Source organism: Molothrus ater, chromosome 8, assembly GCF_012460135.2.
Source record: "Molothrus ater isolate BHLD 08-10-18 breed brown headed cowbird chromosome 8, BPBGC_Mater_1.1, whole genome shotgun sequence".
Lineage (NCBI taxonomy): Eukaryota > Metazoa > Chordata > Aves > Passeriformes > Icteridae > Molothrus > Molothrus ater.
Window position 1 is genome coordinate 28088181 of NC_050485.2, and position 27979 is coordinate 28116159.

The 27979-nt window shown below is 41.4% G+C and overlaps 1 protein-coding gene across 2 annotated transcripts in view; it reads right to left on the reverse strand.

Moving 5' to 3' along the window:
* Positions 1-27979, reverse strand: part of ABLIM1 (actin binding LIM protein 1) — a 190098-nt gene that overhangs the window by 95520 nt on the left and 66599 nt on the right. For both annotated transcript variants that reach the window (XM_054515522.1, XM_054515521.1), the window contains exon 2: positions 3808-3942. In XM_054515522.1, coding sequence (XP_054371497.1) covers positions 3808-3942 — 135 coding nt within the window. The remainder of the gene's footprint in view (positions 1-3807; positions 3943-27979) is intronic.

Consider the following 27979-nt stretch of genomic DNA (forward strand, 5'->3'; position numbering starts at 1 on the left):
TCTGCTCATGCACATTGTAATTTAGGGCCTGATCCCACACACATTTACATATGGAACAGCATTGCAGTGAGTAGTCTTAGTTTTTCCAGAAAAGTTATTCATGTACATAGATGCTTACAAGAAAAACTTTTACTTCTTCATAAGCCGCTAATTAATTCTTGTTAATGGTAATGTTTATTTCAGACAAACCCAATGATGTCTCCAGCTCAACCTCCTCATCTAACCTTCCCTCCTCTCAGCCTGCTGCGTCCATTGCCTCGTAAAGATTAACAATTTGGATTGGTAAGAGTAATGTACTCGTGCTAAAACAGACCTTAAAGCTTATTTATTACACCAGGAGGTAATGCAGAATCCTATTAAATTTGCATTTGTAACACAAACCAGAGTTATTCCCTGGCAAGGTAAGGGACTTTGTCATGAAACAGCCAAAGCCAACTGCTCTGAATGCTGTTCCTGGAGCTGCACTCCTAAATGTCTCTTATCCCTCCTCTGTCCATCATTCCCAGTTAACTCCAGCTCCCAGTCAGCTGCTGCCTGCCTGAAATTCTTTGCCTATCAGGAGGATGGCAGAGCTCCCCTTCCTGGGGACAGCCACACCATTTTCAGCTTTTTTGTTTTCCTATCAGCTCTTGTCGGGAGCCACAAATAGAAGCAGCAGGGCAGACAGGATCCTGATCTCCAGCAGCTGGAGACACAGGGCTCTCCAAGGCACAGCCCCAGCCAGCTCCATCTTATCTGGGGCTATGGGAACACGTCAGTCACTGCAGGTTTTACTGGTCATCTTTGGCAGGAAGCAGATCCTCTGTTCTTAGAAAGACCCCAGAGATGGACAGAGCTCCTGGGGAGGGCGGCTGTCTGCTCACGTTACGTGACGCACGAGCCTGTCCTGAGCTGGCTGATGCTCATGGAGAGGAAAGTCACCGTGCTCCTGCAGTGCCACTGCCACCACTGACAGGCATGCCAAGCAGTCATGGAGTGCCTAAGAGCCTCTGACACAACCTGGGGAAGCAGCACTACAAGCACATCCAATACATTTAACAGTATGATGCAAAAACAAAGTTGAGAGCGTAGATGGCAATAATAAAAAGGAATCACATACAGAGCAAAGAACATCACACACAAACTCTGTGACTCTATGACAGCCTTATCAAGAAATGGATTTTTCCCACATCTTCTAAATCTGTGGGTAAAAGTTTAAACACTTTCAGCAGGTATGAAAACAGACAAGTGTGAGCTTGTTCAAGTCTTTCATGCTATAGATGGGAGATGCAGTCTCTAGAGCAAAGTTTAGTATACAAAAAAGAAAAGATAACCAAGCCACCTGTGGATGCAGCTGATACATCCTGGTCCCAGTATCTGTTGGTTTTGCTGCCTAACAACATACTTTATAAGCTGAGAGGGGTCTAAGTCCACCTCCTGTAGAGTTGCAGTCATGTCATATTAAAAACCCATCAGACTAAGAGGGAAGAAAACCACTTACTTGAACAGCTGTGTCCCACTTGTATAAACCATATGGTCAGACAACGTGCAATGTGAGTAAATAACTACGTGGCTTAAACAAAAACTGCACTCAAATAACAATAAACAAGATCTGCAGCTCAGGTAAAACATTCAAAACGGGACTTGGAGCAACCTCCCATTCACAGCCCTTTCCTTTCTCCCTGTGAAGACAAATGAACTCTAAAAAGATAACACTCAGACAACAAACCCAACTAATAAGGCACAGACTGAATGAACAGCATGAGAAAAGTCTCTAACATTCAGCTCTGGCCCTTCTCAGTTCAAACAGGATTTACTTTCCTCCATTTCCTTAACAAGCTAATGGTACAAATCATAGTTTCATTTCCCCCAGCAAGAATTATTTCTATAGCTCTCCTTTCTCTGGTGATCTTCATGCAAGCACTCATAAGGTCAATATTATTACAGAATCTTAAACTGTCATCATAAACAGAAGCTACAATAAGTTGAGACATTCCTCTAGGGAAGGAAAGAACAAAACCAAAAAAAGTATACTAGTAAATCCAGTCTTGCAACAGAATAGTCAACGCACAAAAGCAGCTTATGAGTAAGTAACTAAAACACAAGTGAAAGAAGAAAATAGACCTCACCCCTCCTAAAAAAAGCAAGATTAACGTGGTGCATTCATCAGGACAACAATTCCAAAGCCCTGCTCCATCTGCCCCCTTCTCTATCAGGAGGTCCTAAGGACTCTGATGCCTGGCCTGAATTACCATTCTCCCTTGTGACTCAAGGGGTCCCAGGTGGCCTGATGCTGAAAATATCCTAATCCAGTATCTTCTGTAAATTGAGACCACTACTCACTATGGACAGGAACAAGAAAATAAACAAATAGCTGCTGGTTTTGAACTGCTCAGGGATTATACGGCATCAAGTACTGCTTGAAATACAGCAGCTGTAATGGAGAGAGAGAGATATGCTTTTCCCCAAGCATTCCAGAAATAGGGCAGACAGAGCTCCACGGTGCCCTCTAGGATGGGCTGATGCCACTCCAGATTGGCACAGGTAAAATATGTTAATATCTAGGTGAAAGGTAAGCATTTTTTTAAGTTATCAAGCTGTATCTAACTAAAAACCACAGTTAATAAACAATTTCTTAGATTCTAGATACTGATTTTTCAGCATACAAATAATTCAAGTGACCTTTTAAAGAAAACCTTTAGTAACACAGGAAAACAACTAGTTCTATTTTCTGCTATATTCCATATATTCAGGAAGCGGAAGAACAGAGCAACCACACAAGTATTCCACCCACATTTGGAACATGAAAAATATAACTGAAACTCAGGAACTGGGCTGGAGACACTATTCAAAGTCTGAATCTGCAGTATACAAGCTAGATATGGACTTTCAGAAAAGATAACTGGGGTTTAATAGAAGTGAAAAACTATGTGGTATTGGTTCCGCTGCTGTCTTTTAGTTGCCCAGTGACTCTGATTTATTCCAGCACCTTTCTCCATGTTTGCCAGCAGCTCTGCCACATTTACCTGGAGCCTGAATCCCTTCTTGTGCTGTATCTACCCTGTGCTGAGCTGGGACTGACTGTGGCACACAGTGGTTGCACATGGACCTGGGTATTTCTCCTTATTCTCAGCTTTCATCCCACGTTTTGTGGTTACTCAATTCAGCCAACTTTACATTGTTGCTCATTAAACAGAAACTCCATGAAGGAGCCAGGGTTGCCTCCTGCTCCATGGCACCCATCTTCAAAGGCAATGAATTCTCAAAGCATAGTTTTACAATTATTTAACGCTTCATTAAACCTCTGTTTTGTAAAAAAACACAGTGAGTCTTTGTTGTGGTCACAGAGGGCTCAGTGGCATGAGCTGGAGGTGCCAAGAGCCCCTCAGGTCCTCCTTCTGTGGGATGGGAAGCACTATCCCCACTCCCAAGGCAGCTCCATGGCACAAAGCCTTAGAGCACCTTTGCAGAACCTTTCTGGTGGGTTTTTTGAAAGCAGGTACTTTCAGCAGTCAATTGAGTACAAAGGACCTTAATTTTCATAACTATCCTTAATGAAAGACAGTCATTGCTATCAAGAGGTAAAAAAAAACCAAAAACAAACAATTCCAGATTCTTGAAAAAACACTTAGACCAAAACTACAAAAAGACAGAATGTTCCTAAGTATCCTAAGTATCTTTACCCTTCCCACCTTCAAATCCTTCAGCTACTGAGCAAAGAGAATATTTTTAATGGGTTGGTGGCAGGAAGCACAACCTCCCATCAGTGGTCCAGGGCACATTTGCACAAATGGAGTCAATTCCAACAGATGAATGTCCAGGTTTTACCTTTGCAGGTGAAGCATTTGATGTGGAAGTGTCTGGCCTGAACTCGAAGCACTTCACCTTTACAGGGCTCCCCACATTTGTGGCAGTGGATGACTGGCTTCTCAGAGGGGTGGTGGGGCTCCTGAGGATGGGCCACTGTAAAGCAAACAAACAAAAAATATTTCAACCCAAACAAAAAGAGTGTTTTCTCCTATACAAAACTCTGTGTTCTCAGACACTTTACACCATGTATCTGGTCACATTTTATGCTCATCTAAAAAATTACCACCGTTTTATTTAAATATAGTCTTTTCATAAACCAGTAGTTTAAGACATTCACATCAGCTACTGCTCCTTTGCATTGAGGCTGCTACAGAAAGATGAGGAAAAACTCCCCCCACAGTGTCAGTGCCACAAAGTGTTTCAGAATGCCTGCCATTTTCTTTCCAAGAACATGAATGTGTACAAACCATTGGATGAGCACACAAGGAAAGTACAAACTAATTTAATCCAAGAAACTATATAACACAAGCAAAAAGGATGTAAGGAAAGCAATTCCAAATCAAGTTCTGGGAAACCAGATGAACCAGATAGTCTGTATGCAAATGGCTACACTAAAAATAAACTACAAACATCTCCTCTTTGCTACAGCAGATACCTAATGCAGGGAAAGCACTCCTGAAGAGAAAAGAAGCCAATATTATTTGTCTCTACTCCCATCAATTCTAGCAGAAATTACTCTCTGCATGCAAATTAGAGATACTATGAATAGGCAGAAACTACCCACGTATTTGCAATATTGTCAGGGAGACACAATTCCAGGCAATGGTAATCACCTAACCACCCAGAGCAGAGCTTGCATAGGAACAGGAAAAGTTTGTGGATTTCATTGTTGTAATAAAAGTTTAATTGCTCCACATTTGGCTTCTGTAAAACATGTTTAACTTTCTCTTCAGATGTGGCAGCTTGGGGCCCTAACAGAAGTGCACGGGTGTAAGCTGGAGCAAGATTTCATCTCAAGTGAACTGTTTGAAGTGGAAAGTATTACCCAGAATGTTCCCAAACAAACCCATGTTCCTTCAATTCTCCCTCCCACATCCCATTCTAGCAGTAGGAAGCCTTTCTCCTTGTAATATTGTTCTCAAACTAGTGGTGCTCCTCATCAGAACATTTCAGAGAAAACACACCTCTGCCCACGCCTCTGTCTTTATACCACTCCTGCCCTACTTTCCCTGGCCTGCAAAGGACTGAGTGCTGATACATCACTCTCACTGTCACTGGAAAATATCTTCAGAATTTTCTCGAGATCTTTTCCTTTCCTGATCAGTTCCTGGCACCACCCCAGCCAGGACTATGCTGTTTTTCAGGTTACTGCTTATGCAGCAATATGACAGACATCTTGCTCAGATTTACTGCACCAGATTCCTCCCCTTCTTCAGTGGATTTCTAGGGGAAAAGCTCCATCACTCCATGAAGTCTTTTTATATCATTCTCCCTTATAAATGCCTTACTGAAGAAATGCTGCTATCATTTTGCATTACATAAATACAAGATTAAAAATAAAAGTTGAATATGTGATTAGAGGAGTAAAAGCATCAAGAATAGAGAATAAAAAATATTCTAAGCAATTTCTGTTATAAGTCCAGCCAGCCTAATATGGTAACAGTTATGCTCTTCTTCCTAACACCACTCATATCTCCAACCCCAAATTTCAAAGAAAATGGTTGAATTCTTCTACTCAAGCTCAATGTTTTTAATACCTCTTTTTCTGGTAGCCTCACTTAAATTATTTCCCCTGAGCAGTTATTCAGCCCATCCTGGAGAACAGAATTCAGCTGGTAATGCCAACCAGTATTTCAATTAGCAGCTCCAGTGAAGTAAAAGCTCACTGAATGCCTTACCTTGAGTGAACCTCATCTAATAGTCTGCAATGCAATACTGTTCCTGGAGTGGAAGTTATTACTCTTACAAACTAAACTATTCACTAGCAACCAAGGAAATATATAGGAAAGAAGGAAATAAAGAAAGAAGGAAAGAAAGAATGATTAAAAGACAAACACAGGGAAGACTGTTAACTAATTAAATTATTATGAGCAAAATTCCCTCTCAGATTCAGACAACCTGAGATGGACCTGATGAAAGCTGAAGTTAACAGTGTGGACTTTTAAAGTTGCTCACAAGAAATTGATAAAGAATTTGGGAAAATGCTCCCTAAGATTTATATGGTGCAATGTGAAATCTGTACCTGCAATATTCTCCTTATTCCACCTCACATGTGTAGGACACTCTGACATTCTGCACACCAGGTTCCAGATCTTCGGTATTGATCTGAAACACAAGCCTCTGCTCTTTACAGGAGAGTAAATAACAATTTTCAAGGCTAGTCCAATGATGCAGCTTCTTTCCAGTTCTGCCTTTAAAGCCATTTAAATGAATACAAATACTGTTAGTTGCTATTTCCAGACTGATCTCTTAAGTGAAGCTAATTATGGTGCTTGTCTTACTGGCCTCCATTTAGCATTGTAGGTCAAAATTGAATAATTGACTTTCACCCTCCTGTAAGGAATTGCTTGTAAGCTTTTTCCTTTGGATGCACGCAACACACACAAGGCTGTTCAGTGGCAGAGGTGACCTTTCATAGCTACCAGTGAGGACACAACAGGGAATTAAAGAAAAAACAAAGAGAAATACCTTTACAAGCAGTTTATTGGTATGTTTCTGACTGAAGTCCAGTCAGCTCACTGGACATGTCAGTTTTAAGCTGCTCTGGGTCTGAAAAGGTCAGAGTCAGGACCTGGGTTCCTCTCCTTGCAGGGATTTCACACCTTGAGTCCATATTTCAGGCTCTGCCTGCACCAACCCTCCCCACCACAACTGCAGGGATCTTCCCAGGCATCACAGACTGCACATGATGTAATAAGGCAACTCTAGATCGTGTCTAAGACAATTACAACAGACCCCAGACAGTATAATCAGTGACAGGACACGGATTTAGAATCTGGATAACCCAGATTCCAACCCCTGCCCCACAACAGGTATCTGGGCTCTATGATGATATCCCCCAACCCTAAAGGAATAAAGCCATACAGTTACCTTCAGCTAAGTCACTGAGCCTGGGACCTAAAATTAAAATTAAGTTATCTGAATATTTTAGTTTCTCTGTGTCTTCAGTGCCAGGGGACTGTAAACCAGGTGCAACAGCACTGTTAACCTGAACCTAGTGTGAGAATAAATCCCATGACAAGGTTTGCAGGGATGGAGAGAGTCACACAAGCACCCAGGACAGCCAGTCACCTTCTTGCCTCGGCACCAGGCTCACAATTGTCTTCAGAGCATGAAGTGCCCACTCACAGCACGGGTGTGGAGCACAAACTCAGGTTAAGTATTGGCCAGCTCCAGTTCAAGGATGTGAACTGAAACCTGTCTCCACACAAAGCTGTCACAGCCCAGTTCAGCCCAACCAGCATGACAAGGTGCATGGGTGCTTTTGTGCTGGGCACTGCCTGAAGACTTTTTTTTGTTTTATTAATGAATAAAATCTCTGGTCAGAGATACACAAAGAAGAACTTTTCAAGACAAGCTAGGTTGAGACTTCTACTCAAGACCAGCTTAAATGAATAATCAATGAATAATTAATGCTTTCTTAAACTCATTTAGGCTTCAAATAAGACAAATCAATGTCCCATTAAATATCCAATTTACCCAGAGTAACACATACGCTGACTGGGACAACTGGGGAGTCTGGATTACATAATTTAAGTCAGGACAAAATAAAAAGAACAGAGAAAAATCAATAGCACCTTCAGCTGTGAGGAAAACAGTCTTTGTCACTGGAGTGTTGCTTTGTGCTAACATCACCATTATTTTTGTCATTCCTTATGTTTCCTTGTGAATCAAGCAATGTTGATTTCATTACATTTTGCAACTGCACTATATGGATGTAAATTCAAAGCAACTCCAACAGCTTGAGAGTACTTGTTACTGCATTTTATCTAAACATCTCAAAATAATCCCAGACCTGCAAAGAAATAATTAAAAACAAAAAGAGACAGAAAAGACCACAACTCAATGTTCATACGAGAAACCAAAGGCATTTTCTGAGCAAAATTAAAGACTTAATTTGCTGTGCAAAGTTGAAAACTGTTCTGTTGGGGTGTTTTCTTTACAGCAGATCATTGTCTGAGGGTTTAAAAACAATTATTTTTTGTTGCATCAGCTAGAAATTAGACCTCAGTATTCGCAACAAACCTTCCTGAAATGGAAATTCCAGCAACGAGCTGAAGAGTAAGCAGTTGAATAAAGAAATAAAGAAAACAATGACAATAAATACTGCAGCCTTCTATATTTATTATTCCCTCCCTGAACACAGAACTGTTAGGAAACCAAAGGCTCCAGCTAAGGGATTGCTAGCTGCAGATTCTTGCTGGCAAGACTCCATGTATCTGCTGCAAGCCAGGAAGTACCTTGGCTTTTAACTGGAAGTCAGAAAAGCTTCTGGGAACCACCTTGCTGTGGGAATGCTGCAAGGTGGAGTCACACCAAATTATTTTTAGTTCAGCTCTACTCTAAACTGCAATAAAAAAAAAAAAAGCTTCCCTTAAATTTAAAGATGATGATATGGGCTACTGGTCTTTTAAAAGTGAATTTTAATCATTTTTCCATTTGCATGGATACCTCCACAAATAAACCTGAAGCCATGCTGAGTCAACCCTAGCCATGTTGTAGAATGTGTAACTTCAAGCTTTAGCCAGGATACAGAATCTCTGTGACTGTTAGCTCCACAACCTGTGGCTGTGTTGCACAGCACTGAGAACAGGCTGTGCTCACTGCAGCATGGGCAAGGGGATTCTCAGAATGTCACAGATTTTTCATTTATATCTCAGGAGTGGCCTGACACAGGCAGCATGTTCTCTGAAATGCTGATTTTCAGCTACTCTGTTTTCTTGGCTGGAGACTGAACTATTAAGGACAAAAAAAAAAAAAAAATAAAGCAGAGATGTAATTGTGTGAAACTACTCCAAGTTCTTTGCCTGTTATAAAATTTCCTCACTCTGCTTTCAGTAATCAAAGTAAAGGACTGTGCTTGAGATTGCCACAGCAGTAAATGCAACCAAAGCTTTCTGCACACAACTCTCTGCCCTTCATGTCTGTGTTACCTGACATGGCTTTGGAGACTGCTGTCACAGCCCATGTCACAGCTGAGATGGCCACAATACACAGAGTGTCACCATACAATGTCAGAAAGCATCAACCCATACAGAGCAGCACCACAACACTTCAGCAGGCTGCAAGCATCTGCCCTTCTTGTTCTTCAGCCCAACCTTTTATCCCCTCATGCTGATGCACTGCCCCTGTGTGCCCTCTGCTCCTTTGGTGTTGCTCAGTGTCCCTGGGCACTCCATGGCTCATTGCTGTCAGTGCTGCTCACAGCTGTGCCCACTGGGGATGGGGATCAGCCACAGCCCCACTCCCCACCACCACACAATGTGTGCCTACAGGCTCTGATTGCTTAACTAATTTAAAGGATTTGCAGTTCAACACTTGAAGGTTTAAAAACAAAATTCCCTCAGTGTTTGATGCTGCCAAGCAGCTGCCTGTTAATGCAGCTGGGCAGCCCCTGGCTTGGGTCAGGCCAGAGGGAGGCAGGTGGGCACTGTGCACAGGATGACAAGCTGGGAAAAAATGTTTTCTGAGCTGAAAGATGCTGGGGACACCAGAGAATCAAGTTCAAGAATGGAATCTGCCTTATCACTTCTTCTCCATGCTCTATTGTAAAGAGAGAAGTCATTTTCTCCCATCTTTTGTGTTTCTTTCAGAGATAAGAGCCTGTAACCTCTGGTTTGTAAAGCCTGTCTGTCTGTAGCCCATAGAGTCTCCAAGGAATTCCTCTTTTGTAAAAGCCCAGCACAGTGGAGACTGAGGAGGTACTGAAATATCTATTTAAAAGAAGGGGTGAAAAATGCAGTGTCATTTTGCTTATCTGTAGACTCAGTTCTTGAATCTCAAATCTGTAAGAATCCTATCAGGTAAGGTGACCAAGCAGTGCCTGAGAGGGAAATCAAACCTCCCAGCTGCCAGGGACTGATAAAGATATTACTGCAGTCATAAGCCACAGGTATCTGACAGGGATCTTCAGGAATTCCAGGAAATCCTGGAAGGAGGCACTCCCATGAAGAGATACTAGTGAGCTGCTTGCCTACACATGTATGAGAAAGCCTAAGGGAAAATCCTAGACTGCAGCTAGCTCCTACTACTGCCATTCAAATCAGATCTGAAGAAGCATTTTAAAGCTCTTTCTTCCTGCAAATTTATCTGTATCACTCCTACAGTGTGCCAATTTGTCTTAAAACTATTTGTGCTGTCTATAGATATCCAGAGTACCTATTTTTAAAACAAGGTAGAAAAAAATAATCTTTAACTTGGTAGCTTTTTGCCACAGTTTTGAAATGTTTTCTCACATTTTCCATAAAAGTATTATCATTTTCCCCTTACAATTCATCTGCTGCTGACAACAGCAGATGCAGAAGGGACCCTGGCAGTGCAGCAGCTCCTTTGGCAGAAGTGAGGTGTGGCTCTACACCCACAGGAGAGCACAGTGGGCTGACCAGTGCACCCAGGATGAAATATGTTCATATTTTTAGGTATACATAACCTATGGATAGAGCTAATGCAGCTAAAAGAATGAAATGCAAAGATTTAGAGATACAAGTGCCAGGCAATAAGCCAAAATATTAACTACTGTAACTTGAAATCAATGAGAGACAGCTCCTATGTTATTTACAAATGAAAATAAAAAGCTTTGTGCCACACACCCAAACGTGTAGAAAGGTGAGGAAATAATGACCTTTAAAAATACAGCATGGAAAAAAAATCGCAATTATTTCAAAGTTTCAGAACACAAGTGCAAGCATATTTATCTTCTCTCTATTTTTCCTGCTGTTTCCTATCCTTCTCCCATGCCTCTTCTCTAGCTCAAGCTTTGATACTGCAATTAATTCCCCACAGAACAGCATACAAGATCAGGGCCTAAGGCCTCAGCCCTACAAAGATTTATGCATATGAATGGTTCAGTATTAAGTGAAATATTTAACACCAGCAACTGCTTGATCCTATCTGAAAAAAGATAACCTTCTCCAACACAGACAAAATAAAACAGTGTAAATGTGATGGTTTTGCTACTAAAAGAAATGTGTTTGGTGGATCCAGTTTTCCAAGCCTTTGATAGTAATTGAGAGATAAAATTAGGATGTGTTTATGTAGGGGTTATATCCTTATCTGGACACTGGGGATTTCACCACAGGTTCTGACAGTTTATAGCTTTAGTGCATAATTTCCAGAGTTTCTCAGTGACAAAGCATGAATGTGGCATGAACAGGAACCTTGGGATATCCAACTCTTGCTTTGGAGCCACCAGGAGCCTGAGAGCTTCCTCAGTTTGCCAGCTAGAAACTGTGAACACTTCAGTGCTAACCCAGCTCTGCAGCCCAGGGACACTGCAGCAGCTCCACTGATGCTCTTCTCACCACAAAAGCACCAGAGCCTCTTCAGAAGAGTTTGTCATTCTCTAAAACAGCAGCAAGGAGGAGCTTCTGCCATGTCTGTCCACACATGTTTGCCTTTGATCACTTGGCAGGTGAATAAAAGCACCTTCTAGAGCATCATCTATACTTAGCAGGAACAAAAGCACCTGACAAAATTATTACGTTTATATTTGCTTAAGGAAAATTATAATCCTTTCAAAGATGAGTCAAGAACAGCTTCTTAACTGAATATGGTCAGGTGTTGTTTTAAGCTCAAACAGAAAAAGCAATAGGGAGTTTTAGAAGTATTTTCAGTAATGAAAGGCACTAACCTTGCAATGAAGTATGCAGCAAACTAAGACATGCTAAGAAACAGATGATGATCAAACAAATGTTGACTGAGCCAAGCCAGTCTTTGAATCAAAACCTGCATTCCTGCATTACTCCACATGATTGTTAACAGATGGATTGCTGATTAGTGGTTAGCAAGCCAAAGGGGAGAGGCACAAAGTGAATTAATTCTGCCATATTTCTACATTAGTACAGAGTAATTTTTCACAAGACAGATCGTCATAAAAATTGGGTGATAAAGAGACAGTGAATCCAGACTCTCTTATCTGATGTTCTGGGAATGCCCTTCTGGATCTTCATCACATCCACAAAGGTTCTCTGCACTTGGTTCCACAACCAACTTACTGAGGGTCAAGATAATCAACTCACCCTGTGAAACTCCTTGCTGAAGGGCTGGAAGATCAGAAACATTTGCTTCTCACACTCAACATCTCTAAGTCTCTGTCATGTAGAAACTATTTATAAGCTTTGTAAGTGGCCAAAAAAAAAAATTTCATTATGCCTTCAACACACCTGACATACACAAGAGGATCATTCACTATTTCAAAAGAGTGATATTTTTCTAACATAGGACAGAGGTAATTAGAAATTCAAGAGCTCCTCAGCATACTCTGAGCAGCCATCTCATACACATCACTTGATGTCTCTATCTTTAAAAAATATCACAGAATAGTCTGAGGTGGAAAGGACCCACAGGGATCATCAAGACCAGCATCAAAACCTTACACACAACAATGAATACACAGAAGTGTCAAATTATTCAGTGCAAATCCTGAAGGATCCTCAAGGCTACATGAAAGCAAGTTGCTGAAGTTAGCAGAAGAAACAATTGCTTTTTCCAGACAGCATGGAAATTCTGGCTTACTGATGAGTGGTGGTTTCCCATAATAGCACTCAAATGTCTATCAGGCCTCTCAGCTACCCAAACAGCATCCCACGTGGGGATTCTGGCAACAAACTCATCACAGTTCCCCTCTGCATCCTTTACAGAGGCTGCATGAGTATTCCATGCAGTAAAATGAATTATATTTCCTTCTGAAGTAAGTCAATATAAAAATGCTAATTTTAATAATCAATTCTCCCACTGTTCACCCTGAGATTATCTGAGGAGGAACACTGACCCACATAAGCCAGTTGTCTCCCAGATGCCTTCAAAACAGAATCTGTGGTAAAATCTCCTCTCAGTTACCACCAGGAATCTCCCCAAGGGTTTTTTCACAAGACCCTTGCAGGGACCTGTCCTCAGCCAACCCCTTTAAACCACAGAAGCTCTGTGCCCTGTGCTAAGAAATTCTCCTTCAATCAAGGACCTTGTAAATGCCCATGATTCAGTACCAGCCTCACTTGTGGCATTTCTGAGCTACACAGCCTCAAACTAAAACCAGACACCACAGAAATGAGCAACACAAATCTTCCCAGGGCTCCTGATGCCCAGGATAGTGTGCCATGTACAGAGCTGATAAACCAGACATTTCAGAAGCCCTGCCCTGTGCTTATTTGCACCCAAAACATTGCAGCATAGAAGTCAGTTTCTGAGGTATATTATTTCAACAATAAATAATTGTGCTCCCACGGATCAAGTGTTAACACTAGATGGTAAATGGACTGTCACAGGGAAAGCACTGACCAATACCCTGAACATAGCCTGCTACTCTGGCTAGCACCTCCACTGCTGGACAGCAAGCAGACACCCTCAAATCCATCAAATCCTGTTTTGAGATGCCTTTGGAGAAAAGAAAAGAAAATACAAATGCAACCGCTTCTTTGAACAAACAAGTAATTCACTGACTCTTGTTCAATCCAGCAGTAATAAAAAATAACAGTCAATGCTCTGCAAGGCTTCGTTTCTATTTGGATCACTTCTTTAATTTGGTATAATTTTAAGATACTGCTTCTGAACCAGATCCTGAACTGAAACAGAGTTTCACAATACTGCCCTTTAGATTATAGTGATGTGTGATGCTGAAGTGGTACTAACAGCAGTGGGAATTAATTAAAAAACACTTTTGAGAGTGTTTACAGAGCCTGTTTTTCTCTTGTATGGCATAAGAGCACCAACATTTCACTTCTGAACAGCTGGTATTAATTATAGATCATGTACACAATTGATTGACACAAGGCTTCTATCATTTCTGGGTTTATATCCCTTTATGAAGAGTGCATAAAAAATCCAGAATTATTCCTCTAGTTGTCTCTTACAACACAAAATGACCGCCATTAATAAAATACATGATTTTTTTTTTCAAAAATGTCACACAGCCTCTAAAAATTGGATCCAACTTTGGGACAATAGTGAAGCACTTAGCTTTAATTCCCAGTGATTCAATTAGACTCAACAAGACACTCTGCTGAACAGAACAGGCATAAGACAATGCCTAAGTGTTCTCCTTAGACAGATCCCTAGTGAGGCTGAAAGTTATCCAGGCTCAACGAAGGCAAGGATTAATTATTCTTTTGGGGATACTGACTGTCCTCTAGGTGGAAAACCAACTTTGCTATAAATAATCCTTTTTAAATTAGTTATGGATTGCCCCCAGAACAAAAAAAAAAAAATGCCTTTCCTGTTCCCTGGCTTCTCCCACCCAAAGGGCACAAGACATTTTGATTAGTGGAACTTGGTCTTTTCCCCTGGTATCCATTAATCATTCTACTAAAATAATTGACTCTCCTACAGAAACAGACCAAATTATGATCCTAACTTGTAAATTCTTTCCTACCAAGATTCCTACCTTCCCTTTGGAAAAATATTTCTCTGCCCTAGCTTAATGTATTTTTAAACAATTTTACAATGCCAAGACTCTATCTATAGAAGTGTTGCCTTTTGAATTCTCATCCAAGGAAAGCAACCATATAATTTTTTATTCCACTCAGTTGTATTCACCATAACCAGCAGGGCTTTGGGAATGTTGGTGCTGTAGGAGGCCAAGGATGGGATTGTGCTGGTCACTGTTGGCCCAGCCAGTTCAGTAAATGGCAAAACTGAGCCATTGCACATTGAAACAGAACCAGGGGAGCACAGAGAACCTCTGCAAGAACACAGACACAGCAAACATTGAAAAGACAAACAGCAGGAGACACCAGAAAGGGAGAGCAGAGGATTTCACTGTGCACTGGCACAGATTGCCCAGAGGGGTTGTGGAGTGTCCCTCACTGGAGATGTTCCAGAACCATCCAGACACAATCCTGTGCCCTGTGCTCAAGGATGATCCTGCTTGAGCAGGGAGGATGGACCAGAGGAGCCACTGTGGTCCCTCCCAACCTGACCCACTCTGGGATTCTGTGAGATACAGGAGACAAAGCCAGGACAGAGAAGACACCAAAGCACGGGGAAGAGAGAAACAAAAATGATGCTGGGGCAGGAGAAATGCTGAGAAATACCTAAGAGCCTCTAAAAACTCCAAAAGTACTTCAGGCAGCAGAGGAATTCACATGGAAATAACTGAGCAAGGGAAAGGGAGCACTCAGTGAAAGGAGCAGCAATGGCCTGGTACCAGGTCCTGCCCCACCCCAGCCTCACCAGAGGTACTGAGGATAAGGAGTGACATGGACTGGAAACCAGAGTGTCCAGAGAGAACATGAGGTGTGCTTCTCAGAGCATGTGTTTGCTTGCTTTTATCTTCAAAACCACAATCAGCAATTAGAACTGTGATAATTGTGAGCAAATGAAATTGTCTGAACATCTCCTTCTCCAAACTGGGATTTTTGGCTCACCCCAGTCACTGTTTCAGTTGGAGGAAGAGCTGCCTCTACCACCACCTGAACCTATGAACTCTGTGGTCTCAAATTTAATGACTAAACCCCCAAGCCCTCCCCTCCAGTGAGATCAATAGCAAAAGCTCTCTCATTGCTCAGTACAAAATATCTGCCATCGTATATTCAGAGCTGGCTCCTACACACAGCTGGGATGCAAGGAATGTATGGAATTCCACTACTGGGAAACATGGGAAGTGGTCAGGCATGGCAGGACTGCACACTGTGCTTGCCCAGCTCTTTGGATAGGAGTATTTGTACCTCATCTGAAGTAAGTGCTATTAAAAAAAAAAAATAATTAAAATCTCCAGTAAACATGCAGTGCCTGAGCTGGCATCTCCTCGGTTATTTTTGTTCCTCTCAGTATCAATGCTGCACACCAGAACTGCAATTTGAAACCTAATATTAAAAATAAATTTAGAAAGAGAAAGTACAGAAAAGCAATGCCATAAATGTGCCAATAGAAACATAATTCCTTTACAATTGCATTGCCTTTTAGAAGTAATAAGATGCTTACAAGATAATCACTCAGCACTGGATACTCTTTATGTTTTTTTGTACAAGTAGGAGTAGTGAAATCCCAACACTAAGATTGCCTTGTCACAGCTTTGAAGCGAGGTAAAAGAAACTCTCTGCTCCAAAGATCTCAAATTCAAATAATCGAGGTAGACAAGAGGAATGTTCTTATCCTCATTTTACAGATTAACACAAGGAGAGATCAAATTACCTCCCCAAGGTCACCTTAAGAGCCTCTAATACAAAACTGTTCTATTGTCTAGGTCTTTAACGACAAGTGTATTTTTTCAACATCTACTATTATGCATATTTATAAAATGCCTTTTCTGTGGTTTGTACAAGGCAGCACAAGCCCTTAATAAAAATAAAAAAAACAAAACCCCAAATGCCCAGCCCCAAAAGCAAACTGCCAAGCAGAACCAAATTTGAAACTAAGTAAACTGAAGCAAAAAGAAAATTAACTCCCCAATCCTCCCCCTGCCAATGTGTGATTGCATAATCTTGTCATGTGCTCCAAAAGCAACAAACTTGGAGACTTTCCCAGGTCACCTGGGGTTAAAGAGTTCCAAAGGCCATGAGTTCAAATCAAGACTAAATTTCACCAACGACCGTGACACTGAGACAGTGTTAGGGCCCGAATCCCATTACTCAACATTCTCCTGATTAACACAGGGAATAAATGTTAAAACTGCAAATACACAGAGCAATGGAGAGACAGTTCCCAAGAGAGAACATATTTAAATTAGCAGGCAGGTAACATTTGCATAATCTTCAAGGAAAGTCCCATCTAAAGCAGCTACATTACAACTACAGATAAGGAATAAAATCTCCTTTGGGGGCTCTCACCCCTTGGGACTGGCAAATGGAAGAGAAGAAGGTTGGAGCAAGCATACCACCAGTCCTCTTGGTCAAAACCTGAAGGGGTACTGCTATCACACTTTACCAAAAGTATGGAGAAAAAACAACAGAGAACAAAATCCCTCTGCAAGACTGAGCCATGGGCCAAACAATACAGGAAATATGGGACCAGCTTGGTGACTGCACCTTCTGTGTGGCTGCCAGGGAGAGCCAGCAGCAGTGAGCACCTACAGAGGAGCTGTGGGAACATGGAAACATCATCAAGCTCACTGCAACTGGGTACCCAGTAGGTGCCGGCACCTTCCCTTCAGCAGAATGAGTACATGAAGAACAGAAATCATAAAGCCTCTGAGCCTGCTTCTTCAACCCAAAAAATCTTCAATCCCTCATTCTTCCTCCTTTTATCCTTCCGAGCATGCAGAAGCATGGCATGAACAGCAACTAGTCCACTTTCATAGGTGTGCCCATGGATGATCCTGCCCAAGATTTCATCAGGTACAAAGCTGATTACCAATATGCTTTCACAGACTAGCACTTGAATGCCAGGGCTGTCTTCTCATCAACTGCTCAAAAATTCAAGAATCAGGGCTAAATCCTCAGTTTATGTGAACTAATGGAGAACTAACTAATGAATGAACTAACTAATGAAGCTACAACACTTGTGTCACACAGAAACCTGGCTAGCAGGCTCCCAGCCCACACACTGCCCTCAACATAGAAGCAGCAAGAATGCAGATTATTCCATATGGGCTCTAAATTGCCAGAGAGAATTCATAACCAGACAAACATGTGCACATGCAAACTTTCTTTCTGTTACAGGATAAGAAGAGAGAAAGTTGCCCTTGGCTGCAGCACAGTGATAATAATTTAGCTGAGTAACTAGATAATAAGGGCTCATAATTGGAAATAGATAAGACCACAGAGAGATGAAAATGTGGTATCAGTCAGACACAACTTAGGAAGCGCCGCTCGCTGTCAGCAGAAAACACCCTGGCCTCAGGAATTTTTTTGTGTACGAACTAAGCAGGCAGACACTGAAATCATTCTACAATATGAGCATAATGAAGCATGCTAATTTGCTACAAACCGTTACCAGCCATTTTTCAATTCAGTGAATTGGAGTTGTATTCTTTTAGCTGGAACCAGCCCCTCCAGTGCCTGCTTAACACGTCTGTGAAATGACACTGGCCTGAGCTGCATCTGCAGCCTGCTCAAGCCACAGCAGAGGCTGGAGGGGAGGGCACCAGCTGAACTGTACTGACTGCATTTTGCAGGAGTATCACTGCGGAGAGTGACATTCAGAGCAATAAATCCTGACCTTCTGACTAAAGCAGAGGAGAAAATAAAAGGAAAAAAACAACCAAAACAAAAACTGAAAGAAACAAACAAGCAACCAAAAAACCCCACCAACGAACAGAAAAAGGAAAATTGAGGCAGAAACATAAGAGTTTAAAAAATAGTTGGAGAAATTATTTGAAAGTAATAACATACAATCAAACTATTTAACAGATTCCATCCTTTCTCTTTCTGCAGCCATGAGATATGAAATATCAGTAACTGCACTCCAAAATCAAAGACAACATTTAGTTATTTTAGTCCATTATCTTTGTGAACAGGAAAAAAATATTTATATCCAACATAATAAACAGCCATTTTTAATAATTCATTAAACTTGGTGGGGAGGGGGAAAGGAAGTAATTTAAACACAAATATTTTTCAGATTTTCAACCATTCATTGTCAACTTCTGCTCTTCTATGAAGCTTTTTTTGAAGCTTTTTTCCTCCCATTTTTTACAAACATGATGGGCTTGCTTTAATTTTCTTGCAGGTAAATGACAATTTTCATGGTGCAAGATGCTAAAACTGAATTTACAGAGTATTCCTCAGCTACAACTCCACCTAACACAGGGAATCCAACCAAGGGAACATCAGCTGGGGGAGGGAACAGAAACATATAAAGGGACCAAACCTGAATGCTACACATATTTTATGTGCACTTCAAGAAAACCAGCAGCCTTGTCTTAAAAAGTATCTTACAAAACAAGCAACAGTAATGACAAAATGAATGACAATACACTTATTTTCCTGAAAAGATGACTGACATAGTTCATTCAAATGATTCTGAAACCTGCACTTTCCAGGATTTGGGGTGAAATTCCTATTTAAACCATCCCTGGTATGGCTCACTGATAGGGGTAGCAAGCCATCATGACTGATATTATAAAAGTAATCCTGTAAATCTGAAATAAGGGATCCCAAAGCTACAAAGCAGCCAATAAAATTTATGCTGGGTCACTGCCTCTCATCAACAAAAATTATCAATAGACTGGATAATGGTTATTATTACAATCCTCCTGATAGCTATGACACACTGGGGCAGGGATTTGTCATTTATGAGGCATTTGTCCTGCTCTCCTCAATCTACACAGCTGTGAAGCTAATTGCACTCACTTTTTATCTACATTTCAAAAAGTCTTAGCACGGGTGTTCAAAGCTGCAAAACTGCTCACTCTTACTCAACTTTACTCCTTCTTATTTCTATTTCTGCTCTAGTTTGAATTTCTCCCACATTATTTTTTTCAGAGTCCTCAGAAGTAAAAACACAGAATCTCCTCTTCACAGAAGAGACCGAGTCTGAATCTGTCTGTGATAATGCAATGCCCCCAAACCACATCCAGTACACTCAAATACAACTCATAATCTATCTTGCATCTTCATTATACAATAAATGACACAGACCAGTATTACTGCAAGGAAACACCCCACAACCATTTCTAAATTGTTTAAACTAGCAAATGCTTCTGTAGGAGGCTTAAAATGTTACTTATAGGTAACTGATATCCAATTTACTGCTGCAAAATTCAAGCATTTTGCAAAATCCCATTTATCCATTAAAATTTAAAATATACCCTCTCAAGTCCAGATTTGAATATATCAATGTTTGTCTTTAAAATTTCAAACTAGCTGCTGCAGTGGTCAAAGCTACTTGAACTGTAGCAAACACAGGTAAGAAACTGTCAACTTGGGTTAAATCACAGAAAAAAAAACCCAAACAAACATGTGCACACAGAAGGGACCCTGCTGTGCAGACACACTAAATTAGATGTGTTCCAGATTCTACCCTTATTAAAGCAGGTACAATGATAATAAATGCAACCCACTGCAGGGCTTCACACACCATTTTTATAGAAAGGAAAACAACAACTGCCAATCACAGCATGCTCATCTTAAATGTGAGGGTTTAAACCTCAGGTGACCGTGGCTGGCACATTAGGTTTCAGCTCCAGTCTATCAATAAACATAATTACCTTTTTCTTTCACCATGGCAAACAATTTTTCTTCTTAGTGGAAGCAGCAAGAATTAGCTGAAGTAATTTAAACACAATCTCTTTTCCAGCAGTGTTTGGCTGAGATGGATTTTAAAAAAAAGAAAAAAAGAAGAAGAAAAGAAAATAAAGAAAAAAGGCAGCTTATTCCTGATAATAATCTTTCCTACAAGGTCTGATCAGGTCTGATTGCTCATCACTGTCTCTCTCCTTCTGGTTCCTCTGCTCTTTTCCCAGCGTGGTGTTTTGCTGTGCTAAAGGCAGCTCATCCTGCCTGTGGCTCCTGCCCTGTGCTGGGAGCTCCAGCTGCCCTGGCAGCCAGGGCTGGATTCCAGAGCTCTGCTTTCCATCCTGACACCACCCTGCATCCATCTCCCTGTTTTCCATCCATCCATTCCCTGCTCTTCAGCCCCAAACCACCCTGCATTCATCCATTCCCTGCTCTCCATCCCCAAACCACCCTGCATCCATTCCCCTGCTTTCCATTCATCCATTCCCTGTTTTCCAGCCCCACACCACCCTGCATTCATCCATTCCCTGTTTTCCAGCCCCACACCACCCTGCATTCATCCATTCCCTGTTTTCCAGCCCCACACCACCCTGCATTCATCCATTCCCTGTTTTCCAGCCCCACACCACCCTGCATTCATTCCTTCCCCTCCCAGCCCAGCTCCACTGCCTCTCACTCCCAAATCAAAGGCAAGAGGCTGCCAGGGAGATGTGAGGGAGAGCAGGGGAGCTGTTCCAATGCACACACAAAGCTAAAGTGGTATTTATGAGCTTTCTGTTATTTTATTTACTCAAACTGAGCCAGGATCAAGAGGGGAAACAAAGATGAGAGCACAGGCAAGTGCTGAGGCAGGCTGCAGCACAGTGGCTTTTCCATGGTGAGCACTTTATCCACTCCTGGATTTAGCTTTAAAGCAATTATGAGAGCACAAAACATGCTAATAAGAGGTCTCTCAATACTTACTGTTACTTAGAGTAACATACAGCCTGTGTAAAACGGGAATACCTATCTATCCTCTACTTCAAACAACAATAAAAATAACAAAAATGGAAACTGTCACTGCTCAGTGAGCAGCTGGGTTCTGCAGCCAGAAAGTGCTATACAAATGTTTGCTGTGGGTCAAAGTAAGTGCTGGATTCTGGAATACCAAATAAATGGAAACAGTAACTCTTCCTGAGTTATTCCTTCGCAGATGATAGCCACAGGTACTCATGGAACTGAGAAGACAGAAGGGTACTGAAACAGCATCACTGAGACAGGAATTTCACTGCCCAACATGTCCCCAACAAGACAAAGCACCAGTGTAGAATCTGGGCCTCAAACTGACCTCCCAATTTATGGCTTTCCAGGCACTAAACTCTACTGAGAAAGGACTGGTCAGTAAACTGATGCTGAAAAGCAAACAAACCAACCCTTTAGAATATTGTCAAGTCTCATCATCATATACCAATGTTCTGCTGTCTATTAAAAGATGCAGGTCAGAGTCAGGGGAAACAAAGCTTTTCTTTTACAAGCAAACTTTTATTCACAGTTATGAAGAAAAGATTGGAAATATGACTAATCAAAATCCCGAATAGCCCTTAAAAGCTACTTCTATTTTTTAAATACATATATAGTGTCAGCATCAAGATTTTGGAGAGCCTCTAACACAACTACTATTACTTAGTTCCTCATTTTATCTAGCTACCAGTGAATTCCCCAAAATAAACCTATGGCATTTATGCCTTTGCCTAGAGAGTAAATTTTATATCTGTGGTTTAAAGGCAGAGAAAATAGCAAATGGAAATAAACTGACTTGTCAAAGACAGAGGTGATCTCAGTAGCAGAGAACTGGGTCAAATATAAGATATTCTGGGCTAAATTATGGACAGATTCACAGAGCAAAAGCTTCAACCTGATCACAGCTCACTGCAAAATATGCTTTATGTTACATGATAGAAGTGAAATTACATTCATACTGCACCCTACATTTACACTGCTCACACCTCCACACGGGAATTCCTTCTCCATGCTACTCTACGTAGGGAGAGAGACATTAATGTAAAGCAACAAGCTGTAGGCATCAGCCAGACAGAGCAGCAGATGGCTGATACCTGCTGGAGAAAAATCAGACCACGCACACAGCGTTAAAAATATTTGCAGTAAATAAATTCTAGATGTTTTGTATAAATGCCACCCAGAACAAAGGCAATGAAAAAAACAAGCCAGTCTGCCTCGCCCAGAAGGTATCTCTTATTCAGTGACATTCTTTAATAAATAAATCTCTGAGAGAGAGAGAGAGAGAGAGAGAGAGATACAGGCACAAGCATGGAAAAAAATAGTTATTCTATTCTAACAAATGGAGGCTGGCTTTCTATTGTTAGCAGTGCAATGTGTAAGAGCAGCACAGCACAGGCAGCCTGACATTCCTGCTTCTATGACTCAGTGTGCTGCTATTAATAGCATCCGAGGCTGGAGTGGGGAGCTGGGCTGAACCCCACCAACAGGGAGGCACAAACCACTGTGTCACATTTCTGACACATCAGGGATGTCAGGCTGTAACTCAACCTGGCCGTGCTCTTTTTCAGGCTGTATTTTGTAAACAGTTCGGGGACAGCCTCCTGAAAGGGGCACATCTGACCTCCATTCATAAATATTTGATTTGATGTGCAGAGCTCAGCCTATGGACACACACCCATGATGTGTGTTAACCCCTTCCTGGGATCCTCAAAAGGCTGGCAGGGATCATCATTCATTTTTTTTGTTCCAGCAGGCTGCTGACACAGAAGCTGCTTGTTGGTATGTGGACTTTCTGTTCTCTGAGTACATTCCTCCATTTTTCACATGTGCTAGAGATTAGCACTGCTGCATCTCACATTGCTCAGCCATGGTAGACTACAGCAGCATGCACATGAAATGCAGTTTAAAAATACAAGCTGCAGTAAATTATGCTGGAGTAAAATGTGATCTACTCCAGAATAAAGACAGATAAAGAGCAGACATTAGTATTGTAAATAAAATCTCTTTAAAACAGGATGGTTTTTTGTTTTAATCTCATTGTTCTAAGTCAAGGCTAAAATTTTGACCTTGCTGTACAACTCAGAATTGACTCAGATACCCTAAACCAGAAATGAAAAAGGAGTAGATAGCATTCTAGCAACAATCCCTTGGCACTTATTGTTATTTAGGAGTACCTATGTGAAAGGAAAGCAAAATGACTCTTTTTCTTTAAATACCTTTTAGCACTGTACAAACTAAATAAAGTCTTCCTTGAGCACAGTGTGGGTGGAAGAGTCCCAAAGAGTACACTATAGCTAAACAACGTGCTCATGTTGTTGTTATTTTCTGGTGAAAAATATCTTGTGCATTCAGCAAGAGGCATAAGAGTGATACTGAGATCACTCCACAAGGGGAAAGAGTTAAACTAGTTAGTTTTGCTATTTCTTGTACCTTGATAATATTGAAAAAATATGAGTAAGCTACTAAGAAGTTTAGCTATGATTTAAGGTTTGTTATTCTCATTTTAAAAGCTGGTGTTCATATTTTTATCTTGCACTCATTCTTCACTGATGAGATCATGGCTTAGAAGTATCAGCATACCGTTTTTGTTCAATTTCTTCAAAACTGAACTGATATCTCTTCTTCATAAAGAAATGAGGGGAAAAGGCAGGTAGAAAACAGAAAAAGAAAAGGAGGAAGTTGTTCCACTAAATAATATCCAGGAAAATATCATCTGTTTAGTGTCTTGCTTCCAGCAAAGAGCCTGGAACAAAGTTTTGACAAGAAAGGCTGCCCCAGGTTTCCACCTTAACCACTGTCCAACCGAGGTGAGTTGAGAGCCATCACTTCTGTGAAGTCTCAATTACAGCATTTTCCAAAATGCTCGCTTCTCCAGGAAGGACATGCCACTCTCTCATGACCTGCTCTGTTATCCTGACTCTCCCATGCCTGCTCAGACAAAAACCAAGAATGGCAATTTGGGATTTCTTCCAAAAGCCCCGTGACCCAGCAGTGGTCCCAGTGCCCTGACGGGCAAGCCTACACTTCCCATTTCAGATTCCCAAAAGCTATATATTAACCATTTCCTGGCTTCTGTTTCTCCTGAGCTCACCCTCCTTCAGCAACCTGGTGTCTCTCCTTCAGCCACTTGGACATCTGGCCCATCTTCCATCTTCTGGAATCAGCTCCAGCAGCAGAGCTCCTGAAGGGCTGCAGCAAAGAACCAGCCAGGCAATGACTGGGAAAGCCAAAGGTGCTGCTGGAGCTTTTCAGGCTCACCAGAACCAGTGAGCAGAATTCAGGCTGTACCTGACAGAACTGGACCCCACACCAGGTGTGCCCCAGTTCTTCCAAGCCTACAGGTATTGTTATTTTGAGAGTGATCCCTGAGCCTTTCCAACCCTGCACACAGGGTAACAACTGCATCCTGCAGCTTGTGCAACGGTCTGAGGCTGCCAGGCCATCCCCATCACACTGCCCTGTGGGAACCAGCAGGAATTAAGGAGCTGTGAAGGCCCCACATATTGACCTCCCCACCACAGCCCCTCTGGGCTGACCTATCACAAGTTTGAAACAGTCCAGAGGAGCAGACACAGACCCACCAGGGAGGAATTTGGTTCTTTCTCAGCACATACTGTGGTCCTGCCATCCTACACCTTGGGATCACATTGTCCCTATTGATAATATTGATCTTCAAGCAAACAATGCCTGAGGGCTGCATTTTAACCTCTTCCTTTCTTCTGTGCTGGGCTTTGCCCCGTACCTGTGTCATGCCACTTTCAACATGATCAGTCTGAAGCTGCTGTTTGAAATCACATGCCATCTTTCCTTCAGAGTAAACAAACTGAAAATTTAGCAAATACATCAATCACTTGATTCAGTAAAATGCATACTGTAATCATTCTGATCTGGCAGGATTTGGAAGTTTAGTGCTTTTTTTAGAAATAGAATAATTTCATATTCTTTCAAATCGGACTCCTAGGGAATAAAACATTTGGGAGGTTTTGATCTATTAAGACATCTGGATCTCTTAAAGCAAAATCTGATTTTCTGAGATTCTTGAAAGCAGGACTTTTTTTAGTACACTATTACTCAATAGTCTGCAAAATAAAGTCTGATCTGCTGCAAAACAAAATAAGAAACAAGTACACTTGGCTTTGTTCGAAATATTAAGAAGCTTAACACACACATGCTTATGTAAAAAAGCACCTGAAACCATCAGATTATCTTAAGAAACAGATAAGAAAAGATGGTTACATTATACTTATTTTCCAGTATATACAATATACTCCAAAATATACAAGCTCACTAATGGGTAAATCTTCTGGCTGCAGGTATGTACAAACATTTATCTCTGAACATATATTTATGTTATTGATGTAACAACTGGCTTCCAAACAGCTTATGCTATTGCTAATCCTTGGAAAGGAGATCATGCTTTCTTCACACCTGTGTGACCTTCACAGTATGCACATGTATTTGGCACTAAATTGAGATGTGGTACAATAATAGAAGTACAGACAGTGCTTTAAACTTCGTATTTTTTTAAACTACCATAAAATCACCACTATTCACCTGCTGTAAACTGAATTTATTGAGCTAATTCATGAACACAAGCAATACTGTTGCTGATAAAAACATAACCTTCACTGCCAGTCACCACAGTGAATGCTGAAAATTGCACGAAGGCAGGAATCCCCACCAGGAAAGCACACTTGCAAGTGTCATCCTTTACTGTGCATGCCTAAGGTTAAGGAGATTTGATATTGAAAATCCACTTCAGAATTGGATTAACTGTGCAGAATAAACCCCACAGCCTGTCTTGGGAGTTTTTGGCTCAGTGAAATCAGCAGGAATGCTGTAAAGACTCTCTGGTCTAAAGAACTTCTCCCTGAGAGGTCCATGCAACACCAGATTGAAGCAGCTCCCTGCCAATCTGTTAATTTGCAGAGTAAAGCAACAAGTTCTTTGTTTTGCAGTGGTGAGAGATGTGACAGCCTCTCCACCAAGAACTAACCTTTAGTGTGTGCCTCAACAATAAAACACCCAGAAAAGCATTCCACAAGTCCATGGTGCCTGGGGATGAGGCAACCCACCATGTGGGCACTGGATACAAACCACCCTTAGATCAAGCTGGACTATTTAATTGTCACTGTGCCAAATGACAAATTCCTCCTCTTCTGATTCCACACTAAACTATAAATAGGACTCTTGAAAGAGGCACCTAAATCTGTCCTGCAAATATATCTCTCTCAACAAGTATTGCCACTCCAGTGTCCTATCAAATGAACCACAGAGGACCTCAAAGAAAGCTAAAAAGATGCTTTCTACAATTTGGCTATGTAGTGTAATATTAATATATTCAAACAAGATTTTACAGCAAATAAATTTTTATCACCTTACTCCAACTTCTGGAATTTTTCTTTTTGTGGTTGTGATTTTATCTGCTAGCTAGTGAGGTCACTTGTTTCAGCATGAACACTTCTACATATTTGAACCTTTCTCTTAAATCATTTGCTGCCATTTCAATAGTAGGATCATCGTAAAATATTAAGCAGACATAAAACAAATTGAAGCTGGAATAGCTGATTCCAACTTGTGCACTGACTGGAATTTCTAAAAGATAACTATAAAAGCTATAAAAGCTGTTTTGCTGCCGCTCCATAGGAAAGAGTCACATATTTGAAATCATTCTTCTTCTTCTGAAAGAAGAGTTTGCCAACTTAAAAAATAAACAATATGGTACATCTTCCAAGTACTGATGTGTACTGATAAGCTAATTTGGTTTGTGTCTTTTGCATTTTACAGTTTAATGTTTCTATGTTTATATTGAAAACTCCACACACAGCTGCACCATCTATAATTCACACAGTAACAAACTAATGACGAGCATCCCCTGGTACCACGTGTTTCTGCATCCCACCATGAAGATTCACTCTTTAAAGGAAAGTAACCAAAAACAGGCTGTCAAAAGCAGGATAATGCAAAAACTGTAATCACAATCATCCATTCTAACACTGTCTTCTTTCCCTCTCAGCTGCCCTATATCTGCATGACCTGGGTGAAGAACATTCCTGGTTCCCTTTCCTCCTTTCTCCTCCCATTAACTGTTTCATCACAGAGATTTACCAAGTACCTCAAGCTAAGAGCCACTTCTAAGGTCCCCATATACAAAAGTCTGTCTAGTGATTCCCCCACCTCACAGGCATAGAGGAGGAGAAGAAGCCAACAGCCATTAGCATTCATCTTCTCCTTCCCTGAGCATGAGGGATGGATGGGAGTGGATGAACACCCATCCTCACAAAACAAACCCCTCTCTCAAACTTCTCCACAGCTCTAGGGTACTTTAACCCTTTAATCCACCACCTAAGCATAACTAACTTCAACAGAGGACAAAACATTGCCTCTCAGCTAATCGACCTTTCCTGATACAAAATATAGGCCCAGAAGGACCAGCCAACCTACAGCTAATAGCAACCAAAACTAGCAACCAAAACCTCCACTCCAGCCTAATCAAAGCCTACTTAGGACCCTATCCATTCTCATATCATCCTCATATCCACATACAGAAACAACCAATGGCCCTCAATCTTCGTGAAAACCACCAAATCCTGAAAATCATCAATGATGCCTTAATTCCCAGCAAGGGAAGCTGGACACCAATCCCCTCTCTCAGTCCCATTCCACTCCACCCATGCTGCAAAGTCAAAGCTGCAGTGAGTGAGAATGGCCATTTCCTCTGCCCTTCTCTCTGCTCAGAAATTTCCCCACTATTTCACCTTCTGGATAAGCAGAGCAAGCCCAAGGAACAGCTGTCAGATGAGAAGGAACAGCAATTTCTACCTCTCTTTTCCCCGCCCCAGTGCCACCAGTGTTTTATCCAG